We start from the raw sequence: 25931 nt of genomic DNA on the forward strand, positions 1-25931 counted from the left end.
CAAAGGCTCTGATACCATGAGAATGTTTGCTTAATATCTATTCAGAAACAGGTCGATCGCAATCTATTCAGAAACATAATATCACTCCAAGTCGAACAGCATATCTCACTTAATATCATTCACTCACTCATTGTTTTTGTTAAAATAAACGAAATTTTAAGCAAGGAACATTAAGTTTAATATAACACAGGCACGTTTATGGATATAAAAAACCCGCTTACAATCTAACCTAATCCGAGTATAGCTCGGCTATCTAAAGTATATATCTACGACTAAGAAGCCCTATTCAATCCGTCCTATTCCCACATGATTCTAACCCACTCGACCAGTACGACCTCAAAACGATCGTTCCATTGATTTTTGTAATATAACATATGTGAATGTAACAAGGTTTCAAACTATTTGTTTGTGTTATTAGCAGCATTATCAAACAAACATACAGAACAATTCTACACTTTCCTTATGTACACGTGATTAATGGAACATCTAAATCCAGAAAAGAAAGGATGTGAAGCATATATTCCTATGACTCATATTTGAAGAATGTGATTGATTAGGAAGCATTTAGACTCACAGATGAGGCTTGAAGCCGGGAAGAGCAGCACGTTTGAACGTAGCTGAAACGCCTCGAGCTGTCGAAGATGAACCAAATTATGAACTTGTTGCCTCTAAAAATCAGATCAAACATATCAGTCTTGGAATGAGTAGCAAGAACAAATGATAATGTTTATACTCACAGTTCAAATAATAATAGAGTGGATATCTACAACAAAACTCCCATGTCTTCTCGGGCAATCGAAATGATCTGCTTAAATACCGATCAACGTCGTCCTTTTTGGAATTTCGGGGGAGCTTTGTTCTTATTTGGTACAAATGCAAATTGACTCAAGTCCATTGCAGTAGCAGACCTTCAGTGGAATTGGGAAACAAGTTCAAGATTGTGAATCTGGTGACGGATAAAAAGTTCATGATAGGATAGATGTTTTACCTATTGATATTGCTGTTCGGAACATCTCTCAAAGGAGCTCGGAGACCACTAGCTCGAGACCCCGAAGAGAATCGAAATGACGATATTACCGAAACAAATCTTTCCATTGATTTTTCTGCTATGTCAGAGTAATGACTCAAGTGAGAAATGTTGGATCCAAACTTCCCTTCAGATTCTGTCTCCAATACAGTTTCATCTAGTTCATGAGCAAAGTCACTTAAACTTCAGCAAAACAACAAAACAACAAAGAACAAAGAACTAAAATGTGATATCCCCCGCGTTGGTTGGGGAGGAGAACAAAACACCCTTTATAAGGGTGTGAAAACCTTTCCCTAACAGACGCGTTTTAAAGCTTTGAGGGAAAGCCCGAAAGAGAAAGCCCAAAGAGGATAATATCTACTAGCGGTAGGCTTGGGCCGTTACATAAAAGTAGTGCAAGAAGCTTTTATTAGAAACTTACCATGATCAAGCTGCAATGTATCCTTACACAAATGCTTAGTTTTCACATTGTCCTGAATAAAATGATATCAAAATTAGAAAGTAGGCCAATTTTTAATAGAAGAGTTGCATAAAAGTACATACCATTTGAATGTTTTCATTTGGGGAGGCTTTTCTTTTCGAGATTGAACTGTCACAAGAATTACTAGTAAAAGAAGCAACCACGGGAGTGGCTATCTGTTCTTCATTGCATTCAGGCTTATGCTTAAAGTAAGAACTCCTTACAATGACCCTTTTGTTCTCTTGTCTCACTTTTTCTCCCGTTGTTTCAGGAAGATTCTCACTATCAGGTCCCTTATGAAGCGTTATACAAGGCTTATGAATTGGTTGAGTGTGTTGCTGCAGTAAAATATGCTCTGTGTCTTCCATTCATGAACAGAAATTAGTGTATAATCAAGTCAAGAGTGTTCTTCAGAACTGAGAGATATACATACCCTTACCAGGAAACCCATCTGCATTGTCATTTCTTATCTGATAAATTCAAAAAAAATGAAGAACAAGAAGAAAAATATCAAGATAGTTTCAACAGACAAGCATGGTTCATATGATATTTGACAGAATCAAAGTCAGTTTCTTACAGGATATGTAGCAGCTGGCGGGAAACCATCTTCAGGACCCACCGGCTCCTCGGCACTAATTGAGTAGCCATCCCTGAAGCTTGAGTGATTAGCTGATTGTTTTGGGGCCCTAAATTTTCTCTTGGCATCAAGAGAGGCAAAACCTTTTGATGTTAAGAAGCACTTGACAATCTCACTTTCAGTCAATTAAGTTTCTTTAAGAACTTTTAAACTAAAACTTGATGGCATTCATTTGGTCAATGATACCGTTTGTGAATGCTGTCTAAAATTGAATGTGTAATGGCTCAAGCTCACCGCCAGCCGATATTGTCTTCTTTGGGCTTTCCCTTTCGGGCTTACCCTCAAAGTTTTTAAAACACGTCTGCTAGGGAGAGGTTTCTACACCCTTATAAAGGATGTTTTATTTTCCTCCCCAAACGATGCGCGATATCACAATCCACCTCCCTTCAGGGCCCAGCGTCCTCGTTGGCACTCATTCTTTTCTCCGATCGATGTGGGACCCACACCAAATCCACCCCCCTTCGAGGCCCAGCGTCCTTGCTAGCACACTGCCTCATGTCTACTCCCTTTGGGGAACAGCCTTCTCACTGGCACATCACCCGGTGTCAGGCTCTGATACCATTTGTAACGATCCAAGCCTACCGCTAGCAGATATTGTCCTCTCTGGGTTTTCCCTTTCAGGCTTACCCTCAAGATTTTTAAAACGCGTCTGCTAGGGAGAGGTTTCCACACCCTTATAAAGGGTATTTCGTTCTCCTCCTCAACCGATGTGGAATATCACACAATGGCTTCCTCAAAATTTTAAAATGCAAACATATGAACATAGTGTACATCAGCTAAATGCAGTGTTCAAAACAAAAAATCCCCAAAATTCATGAAAAAGGTATAATAAAATAGGAACAGATCATCCACCCAATTCTATCCTGCAAGGATCATCTCATATATGATTATTATTTGTTATCTCTGCCTATGGCATGATGAAGCATAATATTTGAAGCTAGAGTTAAGCAAATGCAACAAAGAATAAGAATAATGGATATCAAATCTCCAAGGATACAAAAGTATTTCGTCAGGACATTCTTCTGCACAGGTAAATCCAACTTTTTCTTCACACTCTCAGCGTTAAATTCTTTTAGTTTGTAAGGTTTTTCATGAACGACTCCGGGATTGATATTCTGCTCCTGTTCATGTAAAGAAAGCAAAGAAATAAGTATTACAACATAATAAACTTAAGTACTAAATCTTATTCGTCAGTGTCCCCCAACTCTGACAATCTCATGGGGATAAGAGGAAGATGGGACTTTCAAGTTACATAATATAGGATTCAGAAGATATAAGTGTAACTCTCACTTAAAGCACTAACATTATTTTCATTCCTATTTTATTACTGTTGTTCAATTATTTATATTATAGAGCACATTAAGTTCATTGGGCAAGTGAATTCATTTATGCAGATGATTACCATTTGCGATTTGCGTGGCATCCGCATGTCATATGACTAAAAATGTGAGATCTCACATAGGTTGGGGAGGAGAATGAAACATTCTTTATAAGGTGGAAATCTCTCCCTAGCAAACGCATTTTAAAAACCTTGAAGGAAAGCTCAAAAGAAAAAGTTCAAAGAGGACAATATCTATTAGCGATGAGCTTGAACCGTTACAAATGGTATCAGAGTCAGACACCGGGCGATGCACCAGTGAAGACGTTGGGCCCCGAGAGGGGGCGGATTGTGAGATCCCACATCGATTAGAGAGAGGAACAAGTGTCAGCGAGGACGCTAGTCCTCAAAGGGGGTGGATTGTGAGATCCCACATCAATTGAGAATGAGAACAAAACATTCTTTATAAGGGTGTAGAAACCTCTCCCTAGCAGACGCGTTTTAAAAACCTTGAGGGGAAGTCCGAAAGGGAAAGCCCAAAGAGGATAATATCTGTCAGCAATGGGTTTGGGCTATTGCAAATGGTATCAGAACCAGACACTGGGCGGTGTGTCAACGAGAACGCTGAGCCCCAAAGGGGGGTGGGTTGTCAGATCCCACATCAATTGCATAGAGGAATGAGTGCCAGCGAGGATGCTGGGCCCCGAAGGGGGGTGGATTGTGAGAACCCACATTGATTGGGGAGGAGAATGAAGCCTTCTTTATAAAGGTATGGAAACCTCTCCCTAATAGACGCGTTTTAAAAACTTTGAAGGGGAGTCCAAAAGGGAAAGCCCAAAGAGGAAATGCCAAAAATTGGGCACCCTATTGCTGATTAACTATCTAATTTCATCAAATCCATTGCCCTTATTAGTTGAACAATATTAAAATTACAGACTTGTTTAGGAATTATTGCATGCAATGTTCAAGTGTTAAGAAAAATAGATGATGTACCTGGAATGGTAAGTTCGTACACGGATCGATATCACCCTCGGCTATACCTTTCGCTATATGTTGCGGTATCGACGTATTATATGTTAAGTTACTGATCCTGGTCATTTAAAGAAGAATATAGTACTAAAAATATACAACAAACAGTAATGAACTCCAAAGAAAAGGATATGGGCCCAAGAAGTCCAAGTCATCTCCTATATTGTGGGATATTGGAGAGAGATGTACAATATCTTCAGTGATAGGGTCGTAAACCCTTTGATGCTGAAAAGTCATTATGGCTTTCTTGAATGATTCTTCATAAAGAGGAGGAACTGATACTGTGCTGTACTTCAGGTGTCTAATCACCTAAACAAAGTCACAAAGTCACTATTTTCTACACAAAACATATCTTATTCTAAAGAAGATAAAAACATTCATTTGAAACACAAACTCACCTTGTCATAACTCATAAATTTCTTGATAAGTGCATGAGCCCTTTTGAGTCCCATTCCTGGCAATGACTGCAAATAATCACAACCACTCAAAATGCACATCTCAAGAATCATCTGTTTTGTAAATCCAGCAAAGTTCAAGTCCTTGTTCTTTGATAACATGTCGTATTGAAACTCAACTCCTTGTCCGAATTTGTCCATTTTAAAGATAATCTGATTGTACAGGAGCAGAGCAACAAAAAGAAAATCATTAAGAATTCTCCGTGACGTATGAAGTTGAAGCCAGATTACACTAACAAAATGTTATGAACCACGACCCTCCACAATGGTATGATATTGTCCACTTTGAGCATAAGCTCTCATGGCTTTGCTTTTGGTTTCCCAAAAGGCCTCGTACCAATGGAGATGTATTCCTTACTTATAAACTCATGATGATTCCCTAAATTAGCCAATGTGGGACTTATTCCTACCAATCCTCAACAATCCTCCCCTCGAACAAAGTACACTATAGAGCCTCCCCTGAGGCCTATAATGCCCTCGAACAATCTCCCCTTAATCGAGGCTTGACTCCTTCTCTGGAGTCCTCGAACAAAGTACACCTTTTGTTCAGCATTTGAGTCACTTTTTACTACACCTTCGAAGCTCACAACTTCTTGTTCGACATTTGAGGATTTTATTGACATGGCTAAGTTAAGTGCATGGCTCTGATACCATGTTATGAACCACAACTCTCCACAATGGTATGATATTGTCCACTTTGAGCATAAGCTCTTATGACTTTGCTTTGGGCTTCCTCAAAAAGCCTCATACCAATGAAAATATATTCCTTACTTATAAACCCATGATCATTCCCTAAGTTAGCTAACGTGGGACTCCCTCCCAACAATCCTAAACACAAAATGGATTGGAAAATGAAAAGAATTCAAGAATGACTTTCTGTATAGCTTACCCTTGGACAGCCAAAGGGTATTAGATCAGAGTCCTCAGTAAGAACAGCATCAACCTGATTGCTGATGGCCAAGAAGGTCATCTGAGCATCTGCCTCATAAGGTGCCACAACATACGATATATTCTCTCGCTTCAACACCTTTAGAATGAATTCATGGTCAAATCCAACGTAACAATCTTGAGCACTCAAAAAATTTAACAGGTTAACGTAACAGTAATGAAAAATCTATTACTTGAATCAGTTCATAGGCTATCATAGGTGTTATATCAACGGCCTTCTGGTAACACTCATAGGCAGCAGCAGAATTTCCATTCGTCTCATGTTCCATTGCTCGGGCAAGATTTTCTTTTCTCGTCCTGTGGTGAAAAGTGAGTTTCTTCAGATGAAGAATGCCTTTAAAAGCATGGAAACCATGAATTATAAACATAGTGGGGAAACTAAACATAAGAAGAATTGTAACCATTTAATATCCTCTTCATATATTGATGTTTAATTGTTTAAAGAAGCTCAACTTCGGAGATATCAATATAGGGAAACACCCAACAAAATTGATATCCAAAGAATACATATAAGAACTTAAATGAAAGTAAAACAGCAGGTGAGTTGATGCTTGTCATACCTTGCACGCTTGATTTCTTGTTCTTTCTTCATTGGAAGAAGGCCTCCATCAAAGACAAGAATGGGTTTTACTCCATAGTGCCGTAGTAGATTTATTCTATGCATACAGTAATCAATGTGCCTATAAAACCAAATGGCATATAGTTATGAGTTTCGACAATGCTGCTAAGAAAACTACTTTCTTCGTCTCTTTCTTTTCTATTGTTTTTCAATTTACGTATTTCACCCAAAAACAAAAGCCTATTTTCATATCCCCTGCCATTGGATCAAAGAAATTGCAGAAATCGAAAAACAAAATTGCACCCAGCAAGCTCTTGGATGCTCTGAGTCAAGTATCACGTTTTGAAGCCAAGCCATGGCTGAAGACTGTGTTTTCTGCCATATTGTTCATTTGATTCTTGGAAATCGAGTTTGAATCATTCAAACATTACCTTTCAATATTCAACTCAGAGCATCAACGAGTGTCATTTGATGACTAAATTCAAAGTAAACAGCAGATTACAAACCTATTAATATCAAACTATCATGGGCCGAAGGGAAATTTCACGAACTGGGTATTCGAGATATTGGGTATAGATGCAAGTAAAGTAACTAATACATGAACAGAAGTCGAAAGCAATATGCGATTATTGAATCCAGAAGAGAGTATAGAGAATGGAGATACTTGGAGGTGGGAAGGGAATTGCAGAGCTCTTTGCTGCAGGAGAAAGCGCCTTTGTGGAGCCAAGAATAGGTATCGATCGCGACAGAAGAACCCTCCAAATCCTTGATGTGGATCGGCGCCATTATCGACTTGAGTAGCGGCAACAGCCCCTGAATCCCCATTGCTCTTTTGGGTGCTTAGCTCTGATGGTGGAGATGAGATTGATGAGGTTATCTCGAGGAGGGAGAGAGGCAAATGGCGGGAAATTTTCATACCTCTAAACCGCTCACTCGTTTTTTCCACACTGTGTTTTCGTCCGTCCCAAAATTTGGGGGAAAAAATAAAAAGCCTAAATAATTATAAATAAATAAATTGTAATAACTAAATTACAGTTTTGTAGATAATGTCTAAATTATCTCAAAAAAAATTACAAATACATGAATACATGAATACAAGTTGAAAAAAATGAACCTAACGAAATCCAAACGGCTAATCCAACCCTGAACTCACCTACCCAATGCAACTCAAATTGCTAATTCAACCCTACTCCCCTCCTATAATTCGGGTTGGGTCGATCCAAAAGTTATCTCCAACCCTAAACTCATCTACTCAATGCAACCCAAACGGCTAATTCAACCCTAAACTCACCTCCTATAATTTGGGTTGGGTCGATTCAGGTTGTCTCCAACCCTAAACTCACCTACCCAATGTAACTCAAACAGCTAATCCAACCCTAAACTCACCTCCTATAATTTGGGTTGGGTCGATCCAATTTGCCTTCAATCCTAAACTCACCTACCCAATGCAACCCAAATTGTTAATCCAACCCTAAACTCACTTCCTATAATTCGGGTTGGGTCAATCCGGGTTGTCTTCAACCCTAAACTCACCTACTCAATGCAACCCAAAATGCTAATCCAACCCTAAACACACCTATCCAATGCAACTCAAGCGGCTAATTCAACCCTAAACTCACCTCCTATAATTTGGGTTGGGTCATCCAAGTTTTCGTATTGAATGTACACCTAATAAATATCATTATCATTGGAAATGTCATTATCATTGGAAATTGGATAAAAAGCGTCTAAATTTTGTTTTAATCATCTGAACTTTCCAAAATTGATATTTTAAAAGTAAGTTTTGAATTAGGTTTCATTTCTACCGACTATCACAATCATATTTTAGAACCATGCTTTGTCTTGACTTAAATATCATATTATCAAATCTTTAAGCTTTCAAATATTTCAAACAAAAAAAACTCTCTCAACATTTTTGTTCTTTCTCCATTTTGAAAAGAATGAAAATATTTTATAATTAAATGACCGAGTTCAAAGATATTAACAAATAACAAATAAATGACAATCCTTCACAAAGATTCAATCTTGACCACAACAAGATCATATTACTGACTCAACATCAGATAGAAGAGATTGTAGTTTAAAGATCGACTTCAATGTTATGTTATTTCGTATAATTTATCACCCAGATCAAATTTTAATATTCGGATCAAGCTAAAACATCATTTGATTGTAGAGGAGCATCATCCTGTTCCATATCTCAAGCTAGAACTGTCAAGTACAGAACAAGAATCCGAGATTCAGGTGCTTGTAATGTGCAGCAATGGCGATTTCCACACAAAATTCCAAATCAAATCGCACAAAACATTGTTCAACACTAGGTGATGTGTGGTGTGTGGTGTGTTTGCTTGAGGGGGAGGGGTTGAAACTAAAGAAAGAAGAAGCCACAACTCAAACTAAGATTAACATGCTGATGCAGAGCATGCTTTGCACATTTAGGACGGACGAGTATCCTCCTGCCATACCGATCATACGGTATACCGGCTCTTCGCATGTCTGTCGAGTTTCTTCGCATCGTCCTGAACAAGAAACAACATGATATCAGAAACACGAAACAAAAGATTCGAGTTCTAACCACAAGAAATGCAAATGAAACCTATGTGGCAGCATACATACATGGAATATAAAGCCAATGCTGTCATTGTAATCAAGGAACTCCTTCCACTGCTTTCCAATGCTTGCCTAACCAGAAAAAAGAGAACGGGATGCAGAGACATTAACTGATGAACGAACAGAATCCGAACAGTAAACAATTTCCATCATTGAACATGAGTAAAATTATTGTTCATAAATGAAGTTCATTGCGTGTGCAAGAACAGAGTATTGTATTGATGAAAATCTAGTGGGCCGTATATATAAACTATTGGTCTAGTGGCTATTACCTGCGCAGCTTCATTAGAAGCATTCTTTGTCCAAATCGATATTTTATCCTGCCCAGATCTGACATTAACAACTGCTCCACAAATTTCGTCGCCGCAATCAAACTGTTCTCCGATCATAGCAAGCAGCTGGATGGAAGTAACTGATTGTTAGAGATAAAAGACTAGTGTCTCAAATATTTTGCTCGTGTCAAATTGTATGTGCAGTTCATAGTACCGTGTACAGCCAGCCATTATCGGATTTGCCCCTTGAAAAGTTAACAGTCCATTTCCCTCCATTCGCACAAACAGGATCCTCCCATTTTGGCTCAATGTGATGTTTAAAGCAGTACAAATCTGCCCTCAATGCCAATTTACTTGGATGATGAATATTGTTGTAAACACTAAAAAAATGAGGGCAACAAACATGAACAATAGGTCAACCAATCTGAGGGAAAGTGAAAACAAAAAGACAAAAGAGACACAAGTTAACAACCTATTAAATACAAAAGATGTAGTACTTGCAAGTAGAAACTTTTGTCAATGTCTTAGTGAAGTAACCATTTATAATTATAAGTAACGAACGGACCCGGAAACTAAACATTACATTCACAAACAAAAGAAGGATTGTCAACAATATAAAAGCAAACGGAATAAGCATCTAGACAGAAACGTTTCAGAAGCAAACCACGTACTCAAATGCTTCATCAACTTTCTATTATGTTAAAAAGATTCTCCTTTTTTTTGGAAATCAGTAAGTTTACGGGTCAGCTTATATGCTCTTCGACTATTCTCAAGAGACAATAGTAGGACATCGAATCCAAGTGAGTGATCACTCATAACATGGGTCCTAATTTAACCCACAGTACTTTATTCAAAAAGTATAATTTACGAAGACAAAATCTCTGGTAATCAGAGAACACCACAAAACAGAACGAACAAGAAGGAAGGAGGCAAAGATGGTAAGCTAAAAAAGTAACCATAGCTGCAAAACAAGAAAGGAAAACAACATGAAAATCGTTACATCAAATGAACATCCAAACTCATCGAAATTTAAGTTGCTGAAATAAATGGCCGAAGGGTAATAAAGTCCAGATGAATTGGCAGAAGCGGCTGTTTATATAAATTCAAAGCAATTTTCTAACACCATAGTTGGTAAAATTGTAAGTATATCTTACTCCTGTCTGATTCTTAGGTCTACACACCAGGATATAGTCAAAGTATTTCAGACTAAATCTGAGAAAATTCACAAAGACTATGTATAGGAACGTAAAAAGTGAAGTGTTCAACAGAACTCCCAAATAAAACCCTAAGAGGGTTTGGAAGTACACACAAGAACAGGACAACGCAGATAGCAGAAACATCGCAGCATAGATTTTAGACCTTTAATTGCAAGCACATATCAAGAACATTAGCCCATAAACTCGATTCCTTCATTACACGCGAAAAGAATATTTTTCTTTCACATTTTCTCCATCAATAAGCCCCTTCTCTGCAGCCCTCGCAATCCCAATCCCTTCTTTGTCTCAGTGTTCTTCGAATTAAATAGAACAAGACCAAGGTAACTAAACCACTACAAAACATGGAAGAAATTTCAATTTCTTAAAGCTATATCGAACGGTTTTCACCTGAAGTCTCCTAAAATTTCCCACAAAAAGGGGAAAAAAAAAAAAAAACGAACCAAGAAACACCAAAAACATAAGAACCGAAAGCAAGAGATAAAACACATCAAAAGAAACTCTACCTCCAAAACTCCTCAACAGTAGAGAAGGTATAAATCGGTCGGATAGACGCACCCCATGTGGCCTGTTTAGATTTGGCAGAAGGGTTATCGAACCAGAAGGTCCAAGAGTGCTCCAGAGGGTGAGGCTGGTGCACTATCGCCGCCGATAAATTGGACGCGTCGAGGTCGTCGGCGCCGACGATCTCTCCTTCCTCAAGCTCCTCATCTTCCTCAGCGCCTCGTCCCCTAGGGTTTTGATTTCCAATGGAATTGGAGAGATCTTCCGCCGATGGAACCTTGATCGTCTCTTCGACTACCATTTTTCTTTCACTAATTCGTTGTGGGATTGGGCGAATCAGAGATATGGAATTAATGGAACGAAACCGAAGGGAAGAAGAATGGCACCGCCCTCGTATTTTCTGTTGGGCGTTTCAGTCTGCGATTCAATTAATAGCTTGGGCTTGGGCTTGGGCTTGGGCCTTCCATACACAACAATATTAAAAAAAATATATATATATATATATACATAATATAATTATTATTATTTTAAAAATTATAATTTTTAAAGTTTTTTTTTTTTTGGATTGGGTTCATTTTTCTAAACCCGAACTCCGTTCATTTTTTTTAACCTCGATAAACATATATAAAATTAAATTTTTTTTTTTCAATAATTATAGATTGATTTGTGTTTGTGTGTGAACTCTTAATATATTTTATCTAAAATTGTATCCGAATAATTATAAATTGTGGATAAATAAAATTTTAAAAAAATTTAAGAACCCAACCCGCAACCCGAGAAGAGAGGGTTGAGCTGGGTTGTAAAAAGTTTCGGGTTGGATTACCAATCTAACCAACTCAGACCATCTACACCCTAGTTTTATAATATTTATTTTTAGTCCTTATATTTTATAAAAAGTGACGATTTTAACTCTTAAATAGAAATTAATAAATAATCAAGCTAAAACAAAAATTTCAAAATCTATTAATAAAGTAGCTAAAACGAGCGATCCCATTTAAATCGAAGCTCAAAATGTCAATGAATATGCTCGGTTTCATAGATGAAGCAACCTCATCGAACGCTTAATAAAGTCAAAACTCTTTAAGATCGTGTTGTGGACAGAGAAGCTTTCTAACTAGTCAAGCTTGCTCGATAGTAGAATCGTGATGCATTAGGACGATGATGATACTCAAATTTTAATATTTACCAAATCCATGCAAAATGAAAGGCAATGGACAAAGAAAAAGCTGAAAGATGAAGATATGGAAATTGAAAATTGAATCTACTAACCAAATTGATTTGAAGAGATCAGATCAATTTACAAAATATCAATGTATTACATACACAACTATGCTCAGCGGACCAGTTGCTTCATTCCCTCTTCCCAACCTCAATGCACAAAATCCTACGGTGCCTTTCGAGTCGGGCAAATCCTTCACGAACAGCGATTTGAAGCTTCGTGAACCTTACGGCAGCTATGGCTTCCGTATCTCAACCTAGCACGGAACCGAACATAATGAATTTGAGGTTCATAAAAGAGGGAGGTTACAGAAACAGTTGATTGAGCATGGAGAGTAGTAATGGGGAAGAAGGCAGTGTGCTAGCAAATATTGTCCTCTTGGGCTTTTTCTTCCGAGATTTCCCTCAAGGTTTTAAAACGCGTCTACTAGGGAGAGGATTCCACACCCTTATAAGAAATGCTTCGTTCTTCTCTCCAATCCACCATCCTTGGGTGCCCAGCGTCCTCGCTGGCACTTCGTCCAGTGTCTGGCTCTAATACCATTTATAAAACCCCAAGCCCACCGCTCGCATATATTATCCTTTTTAGGTTTTCCCTTTCGGGCTTCACCTCAAGGCTTTAAAACGCGTTTGCTAGGAAGAGATTTTCACACTCTTATAAAGAATGTTTTATTCCCTCTCCAACCGACGTGAGATCTCACATAAAGAATTCGCTGGAAACATAAATACCTTGAAACGATGTAAGACCTTAATAACGACTTTATCAGCAAACCATTTTAAAGAAGAACCAAAATAGTCCTTCTCAAGCTAAAAGTATTAAAGGCAAATATCAACCATTAGATAATTGCTCAAAAGTAGCAGTGAGCTAATTCAGCTTTTCTAAGGTTCTAAAACGCGTCTACTGGGGAGGTTTCCACACCCTTATGAGGAATGCTTCATTCTCCTCTCCAACCAATTTAGGATCTCACAATCCTCCCCCTTGGAGACCCAACGTCCTCGCTGGCACACTGCTCAGTGTTTGGCTTTGATACCACTTGTAATAGTCCAAGTCCACCACTAGCAGATATTGTCCTCTTTGGACTTCCCCTCAAGGTTTTAAACGTGTCTACTAGAGAGAAGTTTCCACACTCTAATAAGAAATGCTTCATTCCCCTCTCCAACCAACATGGGATCTCACGAAAAAAAACCTATAAAAGATTCAAAATCATACTTTCAACTAAAGAGCTTAGAATGGAACGAGTTTAATCCATGGTAGCCACCTATCTAGAATCTAATATTCCACAAGTTTTCTCAGCAATCAAAGGTTAAACACTCACAAATATCAACGACGAAAAAAAAAATTACAGGTTCACCCAATGTAGAAAACAACACAACCTTATCCAAGAAACACATGGCTTAACAAGAAACAAGGAAAATTCACAGTGCTCTCAAACACCTTTAGAAAGGAAGCCTCCAAGATTCACGACACTAAATGCAGACAACCAGACAAGACAATCCAGTAAAAGTTTCTTGTAACATTCCATTCAATAGACTATGTTAGCAATCCATAGTCTATTCCCAAACAATCTAAGCTGGATAAACTTATCCCAATTCCCAAACAATCACATAGCCATCAGTTAGCAATCCATATTCCTCTCAATGACAGACATAAAAGAAATCATCATATAACCAGAAACCAGTAGATAGACATAAATCATAAGACATACAACAGTTCGTACCCCACTGACATTTAATCAAACAGTTAAACCGCAAACAAAACAACTCAAAAATTACAAACAAATCCTCCAAAATCACCAAATCCCAGCTCTCAAACAGAGGACATTGGCCGAAAAGCATGATAAATCCACACAATCTAACGTAAAAAACGATTGAATCAACTAAACTACCTTCGAGGCATAAACCGGCGCTTAGTAAACTCGAAAAAAGAGCAGAAAACTCCATGGCTGGACTGGATCTGAGCTTGGAAAAGACAGGACATGTTTTTGAACCCTAAATTTTACAGAGGGAGTGGGGAGATTTTGGGGGGTTTAAGGAAAAATGGCGTTTGAAGAATCAGCGGTGAGGGGACGAGAGTGGGGTTTGTTCCACCGCACGACTTCCCAGATAGAGCAACAGAGAGAGAGAGAGAGAGAGGGAAATGGCATTGTTTTTTTGTTTAAAATGTTTTTCAACTTATCCGAGGTGGCTCTGTTTCGTCTGCTTTTGAAAACGAGTCCCCCGCCCTTTCCAAAACGCAGCGTTTTGACGTATCTTTTCCCCACTCGCTCCAATTGACAACGGCGTGTGAGTTGTTTGCTGCAAGTGGCGCGTGGGCTGCACTTTCCAATTGACGTGGACGTAACCGTTATTATTATTATTATTATTATTATTATTATTATTATATTTTTTGTTGTTCAAGTTAATAACAAAATTAACCTGCTGGCGGCCGTTAATTGAATTAGGCGATAGAGAGAACTTTATTTAAAGGTAAGTGTAATCTCAAATATGGAGACAAAAGACTACCTTCTTTATCTAATTCTTGTCGGGTCTCAATTATTTATTTATTCATTGTTGTTGCTATAAATAAGTTGTTGAAAACTATGTTATAACATTTAACTCGTGTCCAAGATTTAAAATTCAGATTCCAGGGCCATCTATTCGATATTTGATAGCCTTGAAATTCCTGCATCCCTTACGACATGGTTGATGGCCCTAACATTCTTGATCTCTTACAACATGGTCGATGACCCTGACATTCCTACATCTCCTACGACATGGTCGATGGCCCCGACATCCCTACATCTCCTACGACATGGTCGATGGCCCCAACATTCCCTTACATCTCCTATGACATAGTCGATGGCCCCAACATTCCCTTACATCTCCTATGATATAGTCGATGGCCCCAACATTCCTGCATCCCCTATGACATCCTTTAGAGAAATGCATGTGGCACATATTCTAGTGGATTCCAAATGTTACCCAATGAAATTTCTATTGGAAGTTGTATTTTGTATTCTCAAAAGGAAAGAAGAAATTTACATGGTATCAATGAAGAAAGCTACATGAACCTTCAACTTTATAAGAGATTAAATTACGATAGACATTGTAGATTGAGTTCACCAAAAATTGATTGTATTTTTTTTTTCCTGATATATAAAATATGATCGATTTCATTTGTTAGAGCGAAGAAAAAGAGACAAACGATTCTAACCTAAAGATGTCTGTCACTCTAAGTATGTTAGCCGTGGGACTTCTACATTTATCGACAATAACCAAAAACTTCGACATAAGCCGTCTTTTCCAAGTATATTATTGTTAAAGTATAGTTATGATTTTCTTCGTCTATCTATAGGGTAATACCAATCGCGAGTTTCGAAATATAGCTTCCATTAGGTGGTTTTTGAGTCACCACTTCGACAAGTGTCCTAATCAATAAGAAGACATACAAATCTTCCCTCTCATGGTGTTGAATACGACTACATCACCACTCATTTCATGATAAGAATATGATATACGTGCTCGGGGTTCGAACCTCCGAGCCTCTCAGTTCATTTCAAGACAGACCCAACAAAACAATATAAATTCTAAATGTGCCTAAGTTATTGGTCTCCAAATAACAATAGACACATTACACAAACAAGTTACCATAGATCACAGTAATCGATGTCGCTAATTTAATCGGTTCATGCAATGGTATAATCTCTCTTCCAAAAAAAGAATAACTATACACAAGTACACATCTAAACGATGATGTTGAGAAAAGAATACATAAATTTAATTGATATTAAAACCCAATATATGTGAACAATTGGGTCAATACTGCTTACCATCCTGAATGAAGCCGACTATGGAATATGCACTCAGATGTGGATTAAACCGCTTCAGGAACCGTGTTCATAGTGGGAATCCTCTGGCGTTTCTCCACATATGATGATGGAAACCAACCAGCTCTACCTTTACATTCTCCTTCTGACCATCCTGAAGGACTCACCTGCATGAATATGCTGATTTTCAAGCTACAGAACATATAATAGATTCCACGAGTTTTACTTTCCTCTATAGCATAAAAGACCGGAGACATGGAATAAGTTGAGTGCTCAAGACTTCTTTTCATCTTCAAAATTATGTCTGTTCAGAGATCTCATGTCGATTGAAGAGGGGAACAAGGGTCAGCGAGGACTCAAGGTCGGACCTTGAAGGAGGATGGATTATGAGATCCCACATCAGTTGGAGAAGGGGACGAAGTATTCTTTATAAGTGTGTGGAAACCTCTTCCTAGCAGCGTGTTTTAAAACCTTGAGGGAAGCCTATAAGGGAAAGCTCGAAGAGGGTAATATCTGCTAGCGGTGGGTTTGGGCTGTTACAAATGGTATCAGAGCCAGACAGCGGACGGTCTACCAGCGAGGACGCTGAGCCCCGAAGGGAGGTCGATCCAACATCGATTGGAGAGAGGAACGAGTGCTAGCGAGGACACTGGCCCCGAAGGGGGTTGGATTGTGAGATCTCACATCGATTGGAGAGGAGAAAGAGTGTCAGAGAGGACGTTGAGCCCTGAAGGGGAGTGGATTATGAGATTTCACGTCGGTTGGAGAGGGGAACGAAGCATTCTTTATAAGAATGTGGAAACCTCTCCTTAGCAGACACGTTTTAAAACGGCCCAAACCCACCGCTGGTAGATATTGTCCTTTTTGGGCTTTCATTTTCGGGCTTCCCCTCAAGGTTTTTTTAAAACACGTCTGCCAGGGAGAGGTTTCCACACCCTGGGTGTTTCGTTCTCCTCCCCAACCGATGTGAGATATCACAATCCACCCCCTTTCAGGGCCCAGCGTCCTCGCTGACACTCGTTCTCGTTCTTTTCTCCAATCGATGTAGGACCCCCCACCAAATCCACCCCCTTCGGGACCCAGCGTCCTTGCTGGTACACCACCTTATGTCTAACCCCTTCGGGGAACAGCCTCCTCGTTGGCACATTGCCCGGTGTTTGACTCTGATAACATTTGTAACAGTCCAGGCCCACCGCTAGCAGATATTGTTCTCTTTGGGATTTCCCTTTTGGATTTCCCCTCAAGATTTTTTAAAACGTGTCTGCTAGGAAGAGGTTTCTACACCCTTATAAAGGGTGTTTCGTTCTCCTCCCCAACCGAGGTGGGATGTCGCATGAAATATACAATAGCCTATCTATTCAGTTTACCCATCAATCCATGAAAAACAACTTGAAAACAAACAATTATGTCTCTCTTTTATTAATCTTTCTAGTCACAGTTTATGATATTCCCTAGGCGTCCAAATTTGCAACATGCGTACTTGAAACAAATAATTGAGAAAATTGTCACAAGGAGATAAAAAGTACCTTCCGCACAACAACGTAGTCACCAACTGACAAGCTCAGTTCCTTCTCTGATGCAGCGCTAAAAGAATGCACCGCCTACACAAATTAAAAGAGATTCATAAATTATGAACAATTAATAAAACTACATATCTAAGTAGCCGTTCAGGGAAAAAGAATGAGGTTATATTAAGGAAAATGAGAGTAAAAGGTTTAGCAATGTCAACTGCAAGTGAACCAATTATTACATAAATTTGATTAACCAGCACAAAAGGACAGATCATGGATATTGCAAAATATTTAGTTAATATCCACCAGACTTGTCACCAAATAGACCACTGCAGACTACATGTGGGACCAATCTCACTCGTTCAGAGCTACAAGCGCATCCAGAATTATTCTTGTTCCCCTTAAACATCGACTCGGCTTGCTTATTTCTATTTTTCTCTATAAAAGTTGAAGAAGTAGTCACGACCTAGCAGGCAGCTGAAAGAGCTAACCGAATGAAAGAAAGTACAGCACAATAACTTGAGACAATCCAGTTTTTACAGATCTGATGATCCCAAAGATAATTTATTCGCTAGTCAGCATGGGTTAACATTCAAATTTCCCTCCCAAGAATAACTTAAATCATCCTCTTGGTGGCTGTAAACTAGTAACCTGGAAAGGCATTATGGACAATTCAAGAACCAACAAACAAATTGTGTTCTGCACAGTATTAGGAATCACAACTCTCTACAATGGTATGATATTGTCCACTTTGAGCATAAACTCTCATGATTTTATTTTGGGCTTCCCCAAAAGACTTCATACCAATGGAGATGTATTGCTTACTTATAAACCCATGATCATTCCCTAAATTATAATCCTCAACAATTCTCCCCTCGAACAAAGTACACTATAGAGCCTTCCCTGAGGCCTATGGAGCCCTCGAACAGCCTCTCCTTAATCAAAACTCAACTCCTTCTCTGGAGTCCTCGAACAAAGTACACCCTTTGTCCGACATTGACATTTGAGTCACTTTTGACTACACCTTCGAGGCTCACAACTTCTTTGTTCGACATTTGAGGATTCTATTGGTATGGCCAAGTTAAGGGCATGGCCAAGTTAAGAGCATGGCTCTGATACCACGTTAGGAATCACGACTCTCCACAATGGTATGATATTGTCCACTTTGAGCATAGGCTCTCCTGGCTTTGCTTTGGGCTTTCCGAAAAGGTCTCATACCAATATTCCTTACTTATAAATCCATGATCATTCCCTAAATTAGTCAATGTGGGACTCCCTCCCAACAATCCTCAATACACAGGACCCAAAAATAAATTGTGTTTCTCGTGCATGGTAGAAGATAGAAAGAGTAGTTCAAAATAAAATAAACAGTGGAACTGTTAGTATCTATTTATTCTGATGAATACTAATGACCAGTGAAAAGCATACTTCAGCCAAAAAGAATGATGATTTCTCTGGGTGATTTTCTGATGAGATCAAAGGAGGAGCGGACTCTTTTCTTTGTTTCTCCGTGACCATCTGAACAAAATAATAAAATAAAATAAAATAAAATAAAAAGACGCATAAAATTAATTAGGCTGGTCGCTGTTGCAAAAATATCACGAGAGACTAACCTCTGTTTCGACCTCCCCGAGGATAGCAGCTACTCTAAGATGGTATGTCTTTTCACCTTCAACCTTAATAAGCAACAGCATCATAATGGATATCAAACTCATCGCAGCATTCCAACCATTAAACTAGCAAGTATTAACTAACTACTACATGCTTTACATTGTATTTTAGCCAATTAAAACCAAGTTCATACCCACCATAGCAACTAGCCTCTGCAAAGTAAGTCTCTGCTGCTGTGCTTCAACAGCGGCTAATGCAGCTGAAGCTTCCTTCCCAAGAACTGCCATGTTTGCTTTTAGTTCCTGCATCTTTGCTTCTGAAGCATGTAACTTTGCAACATTTTCGGGGTTAGAGAATTCCCTAACACGTGCTCGTCTTCTGGAAATCTCTGCTGCCTGAATAGAAATTGAGAAGGCAATACAACTTACAAACTTACAAATTTACAAACACAAGAAACAGCCAAACATGACGGTCTATTGGGAAAAGAAACAATTATAAAAATAAAATAAAAAACAAGATTTGCTACTGCATACAGTTGATGAATTAAGATGAAATTTTTAGTACCAGTGATTCTGCTTCCTGTCTCATTCGGCTATAACGTTGAGCAAGATTTCGAGCATCTTCTAGAGGAGGACCAGTAATCATTGCCCTCAAGGGATCTAAAATCTGAAAAATCAACAATTTTCATGTTAAATTAATTGTTAATTATTACAAAAACATACACCAGAGAGGGAAAAACAAGTCAGTGCAAACCATGACAATTTCATTTACATCAATAAAAGAAAATTGATGAGAAACATCAGGCAAATATACTAACAAAAACGAAGAACAATCTAAATGTCAAAGGGATGAGGAGTTGCTATGCCAAAAGAGGAGGAATCACACAAAAGGCTTCCAATCTAACGGTAATAGTATTGTTAAACTTTTTTTAAAGTTCAAGGGTATTATTGAAGCTTTTGAGAGCTCAAGGGTATTTTTGAAGCTTTAGAGAGATCAAGAGTATTTTTTAGTATTTTTGAGGCAAGGTACAAAAATTCAAGGGTATTTTTATTAATTTACCCTCAAAAACCAAGACTCATTTTCAGTAAAATGAGACATGACAGGTAATTATGAAAAAACATCATCATTGAAACTGATAAAGAGACATAAAACCTAACAAGGGACCAAACAACACCAAAATCCCTATCATTCTAAAGGTTCTATTATTGCTCTCCCCACAAACTCCATAAAACTGCACAAATACCCGTTTGTCAGAATAACCTCCCCAGAAAAGGCAACCTTTCCAGCAATCTTATGGACATTTTTGGTTTGAGAGATAATTGGATAATTTTTGTTTCTTTGTTCAGGCATCAAGTGTGGTGGGCTGATTCTTTTTTTTTGTTTGCTCATGTGCTGATGTGCATTCTTTCAATATTCTTAATAAATACCGTTTTGGGGCATGGTTTTCCAACTTCGATAGATAGATAGATAGACATATTTCTAGCGGAAGGTATCCTTAATGCCATTGATAAGGAGTGGGCCAAAATAATTCACCAAGTAGGTTTCCTCAATAAACTGAGAAGGAACAGTCCACTAAGTAGTATCCTTAATGCCTTCGATAATTCACCAAGAGAGCAACTTTGTTATTGCAAAAGACAAGAAAATTTACAAAAAAAAAAAAAAAAAAAAAAAAAAATCCCCAAGAAATAATTCACCGAGTAGTATCCCTAATGGCTTCGATATTCTAAGTTTTTTTTTTTTTTTAATATAAAAATATTTAATAAATAAAAACTAGGAAGGAACAAATTTGTTATTGCAAAAGACAAGAAAATTTACAAAAAAAAAAAAAAAAAATCCCCAAGAAATAATTCACCGAGTAGTATCCCTAATGGCTTCGATATTCTAAGTTTTTTTTTTTTTTTAATATAAAAATATTTAATAAATAAAAACTAGGAAGGAACAAATTTGTTATTGCAAAAGACAAGAAAATTTACAAAAAAAAAAAAAAAAAATCCCCAAGAAATAATTCACCGAGTAGTATCCCTAATGGCTTCGATATTCTAAGTTTTTTTTTTTTTTTAATATAAAAATATTTAATAAATAAAAACTAGGAAGGAACAAATTTGTTATTGCAAAAGACAAGAAAATTTACAAAAAAAAAAAAAAAAAATCCCCAAGAAATAATTCACCGAGTAGTATCCCTAATGGCTTCGATATTCTAAGTTTTTTTTTTTTTTTAATATAAAAATATTTAATAAATAAAAACTAGGAAGGAACAAATTTGTTATTGCAAAAGACAAGAAAATTTACAAAAAAAAAAAAAAAAAATCCCCAAGAAATAATTCACCGAGTAGTATCCCTAATGGCTTCGATATTCTAAGTTTTTTTTTTTTTTTAATATAAAAATATTTAATAAATAAAAACTAGGAAGGAACAAATTTGTTATTGCAAAAGACAAGAAAATTTACAAAAAAAAAAAAAAAAAATCCCCAAGAAATAATTCACCGAGTAGTATCCCTAATGGCTTCGATATTCTAAGTTTTTTTTTTTTTTTAATATAAAAATATTTAATAAATAAAAACTAGGAAGGAACAAATTTGTTATTGCAAAAGACAAGAAAATTTACAAAAAAAAAAAAAAAAAATCCCCAAGAAATAATTCACCGAGTAGTATCCCTAATGGCTTCGATATTCTAAGTTTTTTTTTTTTTTTAATATAAAAATATTTAATAAATAAAAACTAGGAAGGAACAAATTTGTTATTGCAAAAGACAAGAAAATTTACAAAAAAAAAATGGTGGAAAAGAGATTCATCTGAGGAGTCATAGGAGCTTAATAAACTGCTCCAGTTGCCTAAAACAAATAAAAGAAAAAAGAAGCACCAACAGAAAGCCACAAATTTCACCGAGTTATAACTTTTCATTCAGCTAATAAACTAAAATCACGTATATGGTGAAATGGTTCAAAAGATTTGCTAAAGTTGACATAAGGTCATGATGGATGTTTCTAACCATTTTCAAATGGTTCCATTTCTATTAGCTCGAGAGAGCAACTTAAGTGGAATAGACAAAAAGAAGACAATATGATCACTAAAATTCTATTATCATCCTCAACTCGCCAGCTCAGGCAAAGAAAAAAAAAACATCAAACTCATTCAAGATGTTAAGTTTCTATATAAATGCAATGATGCAAACAAAATATTAATCGGCAGTCATACCAACCTGTGAAGATAAAAGCTTGATCAAGTCCTCCTGTTCCTTCTCCACATGCTTGCGAGCATCGCCATATATAGATGAAGCTTTTGCTAATATGTTTTCATTGTTATTATTAGCTCCATAGTTGCAACAATCCTCAGATAACTTGTTACCTGACAGACACGGGGATTATAAACATGAAGGAAACCATGAAAGCCAATTTTGATAAAGTTGAGTTAATACAGTTTTTAAACATAAGTATGGCCATTAGGTCAAGTCTTGTATTTTACACGGTAAATTATCTCTACCGCGTGATGTAAAGTCAAATCATAATGTCATTGCAGAATTTTCACCTGTCTCAATATGCCTATAGCCTATGGCTGTAAATACTTCTCCTGCTTTAACAATATCCTTTTGGAATTCCTACAGAAATGAATAGGACGTGGAACAAAATCAATTAAAACGGAAGTAGAAAATTCTTGATAATGTTGCAAATTGTAGACAAAATAAATCCTCACGATATGTGGCGATCAACTCATTCTAGATAATTGATATTAGAATTGTCACATCCAAAGATTTGAACCAAAGCTTCCGAACAACAATAAAAAAATCCTAAACACGTTCAACATTTGTAACTTATCCCAACACTTCTCTCGTGAAGAATGATTTCAATTAAACACATTTGAAATATTAAAAATCATCAAAGTTTCATGTGTCACAATTGAGATCATCTAACAATGATTCACTTGAAGTAGACTGGTTTAAAAAATCATTAAAGTTTTCAGGATAAAATTTCTTCATGGGAGAAAATTGGATTGGTGAAACACTGATACAATGTGCAAATCCTCCATTGAATTCCTCTGTGTTCCCTCATCAAATCATCTTGCTAAGGACACAAACTACTAAAATAAAGAGGAAGGGAGAAAGTGCATCGCCCATGTGTAATCACTCAAGTAGGAAAGAGTTTAACTCTAGGCTTACCATTAAGAATTATAAAAAAAAGCTCACTATCAGTATTATCAACATGAGCCCCATGTAAGGAAGGGGGAAGAGGGTTATCTAGCTACGAATAATCATTTTAATTACTTTACATTGATATACAATTTTGCAGTAGTATACTTTAGTCCTTGATGGTTTGAAATCTGAGAAATTTTACCTTAAGGTTTCATTTAGAAATGGCAAAATCGCCCGAGGCTATAATGAAGATTCTTTGACTTGATCAAAGAAAAGATTGAGGATGGTCTTTTTCTCAATATGATTTTAGAGAAGGGATGGGTAATACATTCCTTGCCCTGATCTCGCCCCTATACTTTTAAATTATAGTCATATTTATATCTATGTTTCCACATTAATAAAATCATTGTTGATTTTTTAAAAGATAACTGTTTACAGAAATAAATATTTTTCAATTTTTTCCGTATTCTTTAGCCAAATAAAGTTTATTTCTATATATTTGCTAAATTTTATAAAATCATTTTCTCAAACTCACCCCAATTTCCAATGGGTGGGGGCAAGGATCAAGTTAAGAATTACCTTACAATTAGGGATCAGGGAGGTCATCCTAACCCACTATCATTTCTATCAATCCATGCCTCGGTCTATGCATTATATGACATATTATTCTTTCTCTACTCACACTTGGTTCCATTCAAATCTAAATTGCAAAGTAACTTGAAACAAAGTTTCTAATTAAAAAAATACAATTTATTATAGTATAAAAGTGTATCTCATAAAAGAAAAGAGAACAAAGAAGCAGTATTGCTCACCCCATTGCACGGTTCAGTTTGTAAGTAAACATGAACCAAACTAATTAATCAAGTTATCTCGATTTAAAAACATACTACACCAAACCATCATACACTCCCTTTTTCTTATAAGAAAACCACCATATTTTTTCTTTTTTTCTTTCTTGGGAAACAATTATATCCTAATATCATACAAGATGCTCCCATGGGTATCAAACATGTGACCTCATGTTCAACAGTCATTCACTAATATACCAATCCTTGTAAGTTCCTCTAGATACACAACTTAAGAAGCCATTCAAGCCCAAATAAGGCCATAACAAAGATACTCCGATGCCCATCAACTGTACAACAAAACCTCTAGTTGTCTAAGGATCACATGAATCCATTGTACACCACGGAACCCACATCTCTAAATCTATTTATCTTCGCTTTAAATTCTGGTCAAGCATCATCTTATTTATTAACATCATTTTAATTTGGATAGGCTTAATGCCATATATTCACAATAGCACGACCAATAATTGACAATAATTAAACAATATCAATGTTTTTGTAACAGAGAGGCTTCAATTGAATTTGAACACTAATAAATCATGGTTCAGAAAGTGATCATAACATGTTACCCTTCCTGCACGAGTTGATCTGTAGAGTTTCTCCAGTTGCTGATGCCTCTGCATTTCAGCCTCATCTATCACCATCACATCTGAACTCTCATAGCCGGTCCCACCAAATTGCTTTATTACAGCCTGAAGTACAGAAAGAAAAAAATCCCTTTGAATTCATATTCTTTGTTATTCTTTCCATATAACAATTATGAAACTTAAGTTGATGATTGAGTTCCAAAAAGTAGACGTCCTTTCCCAGCTAAATTAAAAGTATAAGAACCTTATAATGAAGGAGTCATCATTGTTTCAAAATCTTTGAATTTTGACGAGTATAACCAAATAAATAGACTTCAAAACATTTGTTAATTCGGTTCATTTGTTACGCAATGGTTGCATCTTCCCAACATGAAAATGAGTTGAGCTAAACTGGAAAATTAAGAACCAAAAACAGGGTTCAAAATCATACTGCACTGACATGTGGACATCAGGAAACATATCGACAGTCTGCATCTAACTCCGCCAACCAAAGAATCATTTCAGATTTGGAATCAGAAAGTTTCCTTCTAAGTTCTAAACTGGAAAATTAAGTCCAAAAAACTGCGAAATGATACTGCCATTACCATTCGGGAAATATGGAAGATCGAAAAGGGAAAATAAAAAATCAGCATCTCACAGCAGTTACTAAGAACAACGGACAACTAAATCAATCAAGTTAAAGTTTAGAACAGGATGATAACAATCCTGAAAAGGAAACAGTCCCGCTAAGATAACTCATTGACTTCTACTTTCCAACCCTTTACAGAGAAAAATGACAACAACAATCACATTGATCTTTCTTCCCGACGAAAAATTGAACCATAAACCAGATTTATAACTAAACCAATAAGATCAGAAATTGAAACACAAGATAATTCTCAAATCACCTGCTGTTGCTTTGCAACTTGAACCTTGAACTTGCTAGCTTGCTTTCTGAGCGCATCCATGGCGAAATTCCCCGGCGTCTGACCGTCTAGGAATCAAGAACGATTAAATTCAACAGGAAAAACTCAGTAAGCTTGGCAATGATGAGTTCAAAACTCAGTAATTCGTCGCTCGTCAAAGATCTGCGAGCCCTCCACCAGCTAGCTTTGGACCTGGCTCCCTTAAGCTTGATCCTACTGAGCTTTGATCTCCTGGAACCAGTACGTACAATAATAGCGTGTCCCCTCCTCCCTAGCCGTCTGATAG

At 37.1% G+C, this 25931-nt stretch overlaps 3 protein-coding genes and 2 long non-coding RNA genes across 8 annotated transcripts; 1 reads left to right on the top strand and 4 right to left on the bottom strand.

Annotated features, from left to right (window-relative positions):
- Window positions 1–336: 336 nt before the first annotated feature.
- Window positions 337–7382, bottom strand: LOC111456917 (exonuclease 1). Of its 4 annotated transcripts, none has more exons than XM_023098995.1 (15): window positions 7098–7382; window positions 6435–6554; window positions 6048–6171; window positions 5816–5953; window positions 4870–5079; window positions 4605–4780; window positions 4436–4508; window positions 3122–3245; window positions 2065–2207; window positions 1927–1957; window positions 1571–1842; window positions 1449–1500; window positions 989–1184; window positions 738–908; window positions 337–668 (listed from the first exon to the last, which is right to left on the bottom strand). In XM_023098995.1, exons 1-14 carry the CDS (start codon window positions 7256–7258, stop codon window positions 821–823), a joined length of 1908 nt encoding a protein of 635 aa, XP_022954763.1. In that variant the 5' UTR covers window positions 7259–7382; the 3' UTR covers window positions 337–668; window positions 738–820. The 4 variants fall into 4 exon arrangements, with proteins under 4 accessions (XP_022954763.1, XP_022954762.1, XP_022954761.1 ...); XM_023098994.1 differs by having other exon boundaries at window positions 1571–1848; XM_023098993.1 differs by having other exon boundaries at window positions 337–632; window positions 1571–1848; window positions 1921–1957.
- LOC111456922 lies at window positions 5541–18752 on the top strand. Its single transcript, XR_002712843.1, has 3 exons — window positions 5541–5560; window positions 16719–16721; window positions 18674–18752. It is a non-coding gene; the product is annotated as an uncharacterized LOC111456922 (long non-coding RNA).
- Window positions 8577–11455, bottom strand: LOC111456920 (eukaryotic translation initiation factor 4E-1-like). Its single transcript, XM_023098997.1, has 5 exons — window positions 11036–11455; window positions 9530–9695; window positions 9316–9441; window positions 9050–9115; window positions 8577–8952 (listed from the first exon to the last, which is right to left on the bottom strand). Exons 1-5 carry the CDS (start codon window positions 11332–11334, stop codon window positions 8902–8904), a joined length of 708 nt encoding a protein of 235 aa, XP_022954765.1. The 5' UTR covers window positions 11335–11455; the 3' UTR covers window positions 8577–8901.
- LOC111456921 lies at window positions 12189–14387 on the bottom strand. The gene is made up of 2 exons (XR_002712842.1): window positions 14138–14387; window positions 12189–12508 (listed from the first exon to the last, which is right to left on the bottom strand). It is a non-coding gene; the product is annotated as an uncharacterized LOC111456921 (long non-coding RNA).
- On the bottom strand, window positions 15795–25931 carry LOC111456919 (SH3 domain-containing protein 3). The gene is made up of 10 exons (XM_023098996.1): window positions 25628–25931; window positions 24723–24845; window positions 22705–22774; window positions 22379–22524; window positions 19744–19845; window positions 19377–19574; window positions 19182–19244; window positions 18997–19086; window positions 17584–17658; window positions 15795–16224 (listed from the first exon to the last, which is right to left on the bottom strand). The coding sequence occupies exons 1-10, from the start codon at window positions 25685–25687 to the stop codon at window positions 16105–16107; spliced, it is 1047 nt and encodes a 348-aa protein (XP_022954764.1). The 5' UTR covers window positions 25688–25931; the 3' UTR covers window positions 15795–16104.

This window comes from Cucurbita moschata, unplaced genomic scaffold (assembly GCF_002738365.1).
Source record: "Cucurbita moschata cultivar Rifu unplaced genomic scaffold, Cmos_1.0 Cmo_Scf00019, whole genome shotgun sequence".
Classification (NCBI taxonomy): Eukaryota; Viridiplantae; Streptophyta; class Magnoliopsida; order Cucurbitales; family Cucurbitaceae; genus Cucurbita; species Cucurbita moschata.

Excerpts from the sequence above, each read along its gene's own strand:
- LOC111456917 (XM_023098993.1), bottom strand. The coding sequence starts at position 7,258 with ATGGGGATTCAGGGGCTGTTGCCGCTACTCAAGTCGATAATGGCGCCG. Across the intron at positions 2,208-3,121 it reads TGTCCTGACGAAATACTTTT|GTTTTGCCTCTCTTGATGCC; the intron begins GTATCCTTGGAG and ends TAACATCAAAAG. Across the intron at positions 1,185-1,448 it reads TACATTGCAGCTTGATCATG|ATGAAACTGTATTGGAGACA; the intron begins GTAAGTTTCTAA and ends CTCATGAACTAG.
- LOC111456919 (XM_023098996.1), bottom strand. The coding sequence starts at position 25,687 with ATGGATGCGCTCAGAAAGCAAGCTAGCAAGTTCAAGGTTCAAGTTGCA. Across the intron at positions 17,659-18,996 it reads CATCATTCTTTTTGGCTGAA|GCGGTGCATTCTTTTAGCGC; the intron begins GTATGCTTTTCA and ends TAATTTGTGTAG. Across the intron at positions 16,225-17,583 it reads ACTACGTTGTTGTGCGGAAG|GTGAGTCCTTCAGGATGGTC; the intron begins GTACTTTTTATC and ends ATATTCATGCAG.
- LOC111456920 (XM_023098997.1), bottom strand. The coding sequence starts at position 11,334 with ATGGTAGTCGAAGAGACGATCAAGGTTCCATCGGCGGAAGATCTCTCC. Across the intron at positions 9,442-9,529 it reads ATAATGGCTGGCTGTACACG|CTGCTTGCTATGATCGGAGA; the intron begins GTACTATGAACT and ends ACTTCCATCCAG. Across the intron at positions 9,116-9,315 it reads CTTCTAATGAAGCTGCGCAG|GCAAGCATTGGAAAGCAGTG; the intron begins GTAATAGCCACT and ends TTTTCTGGTTAG.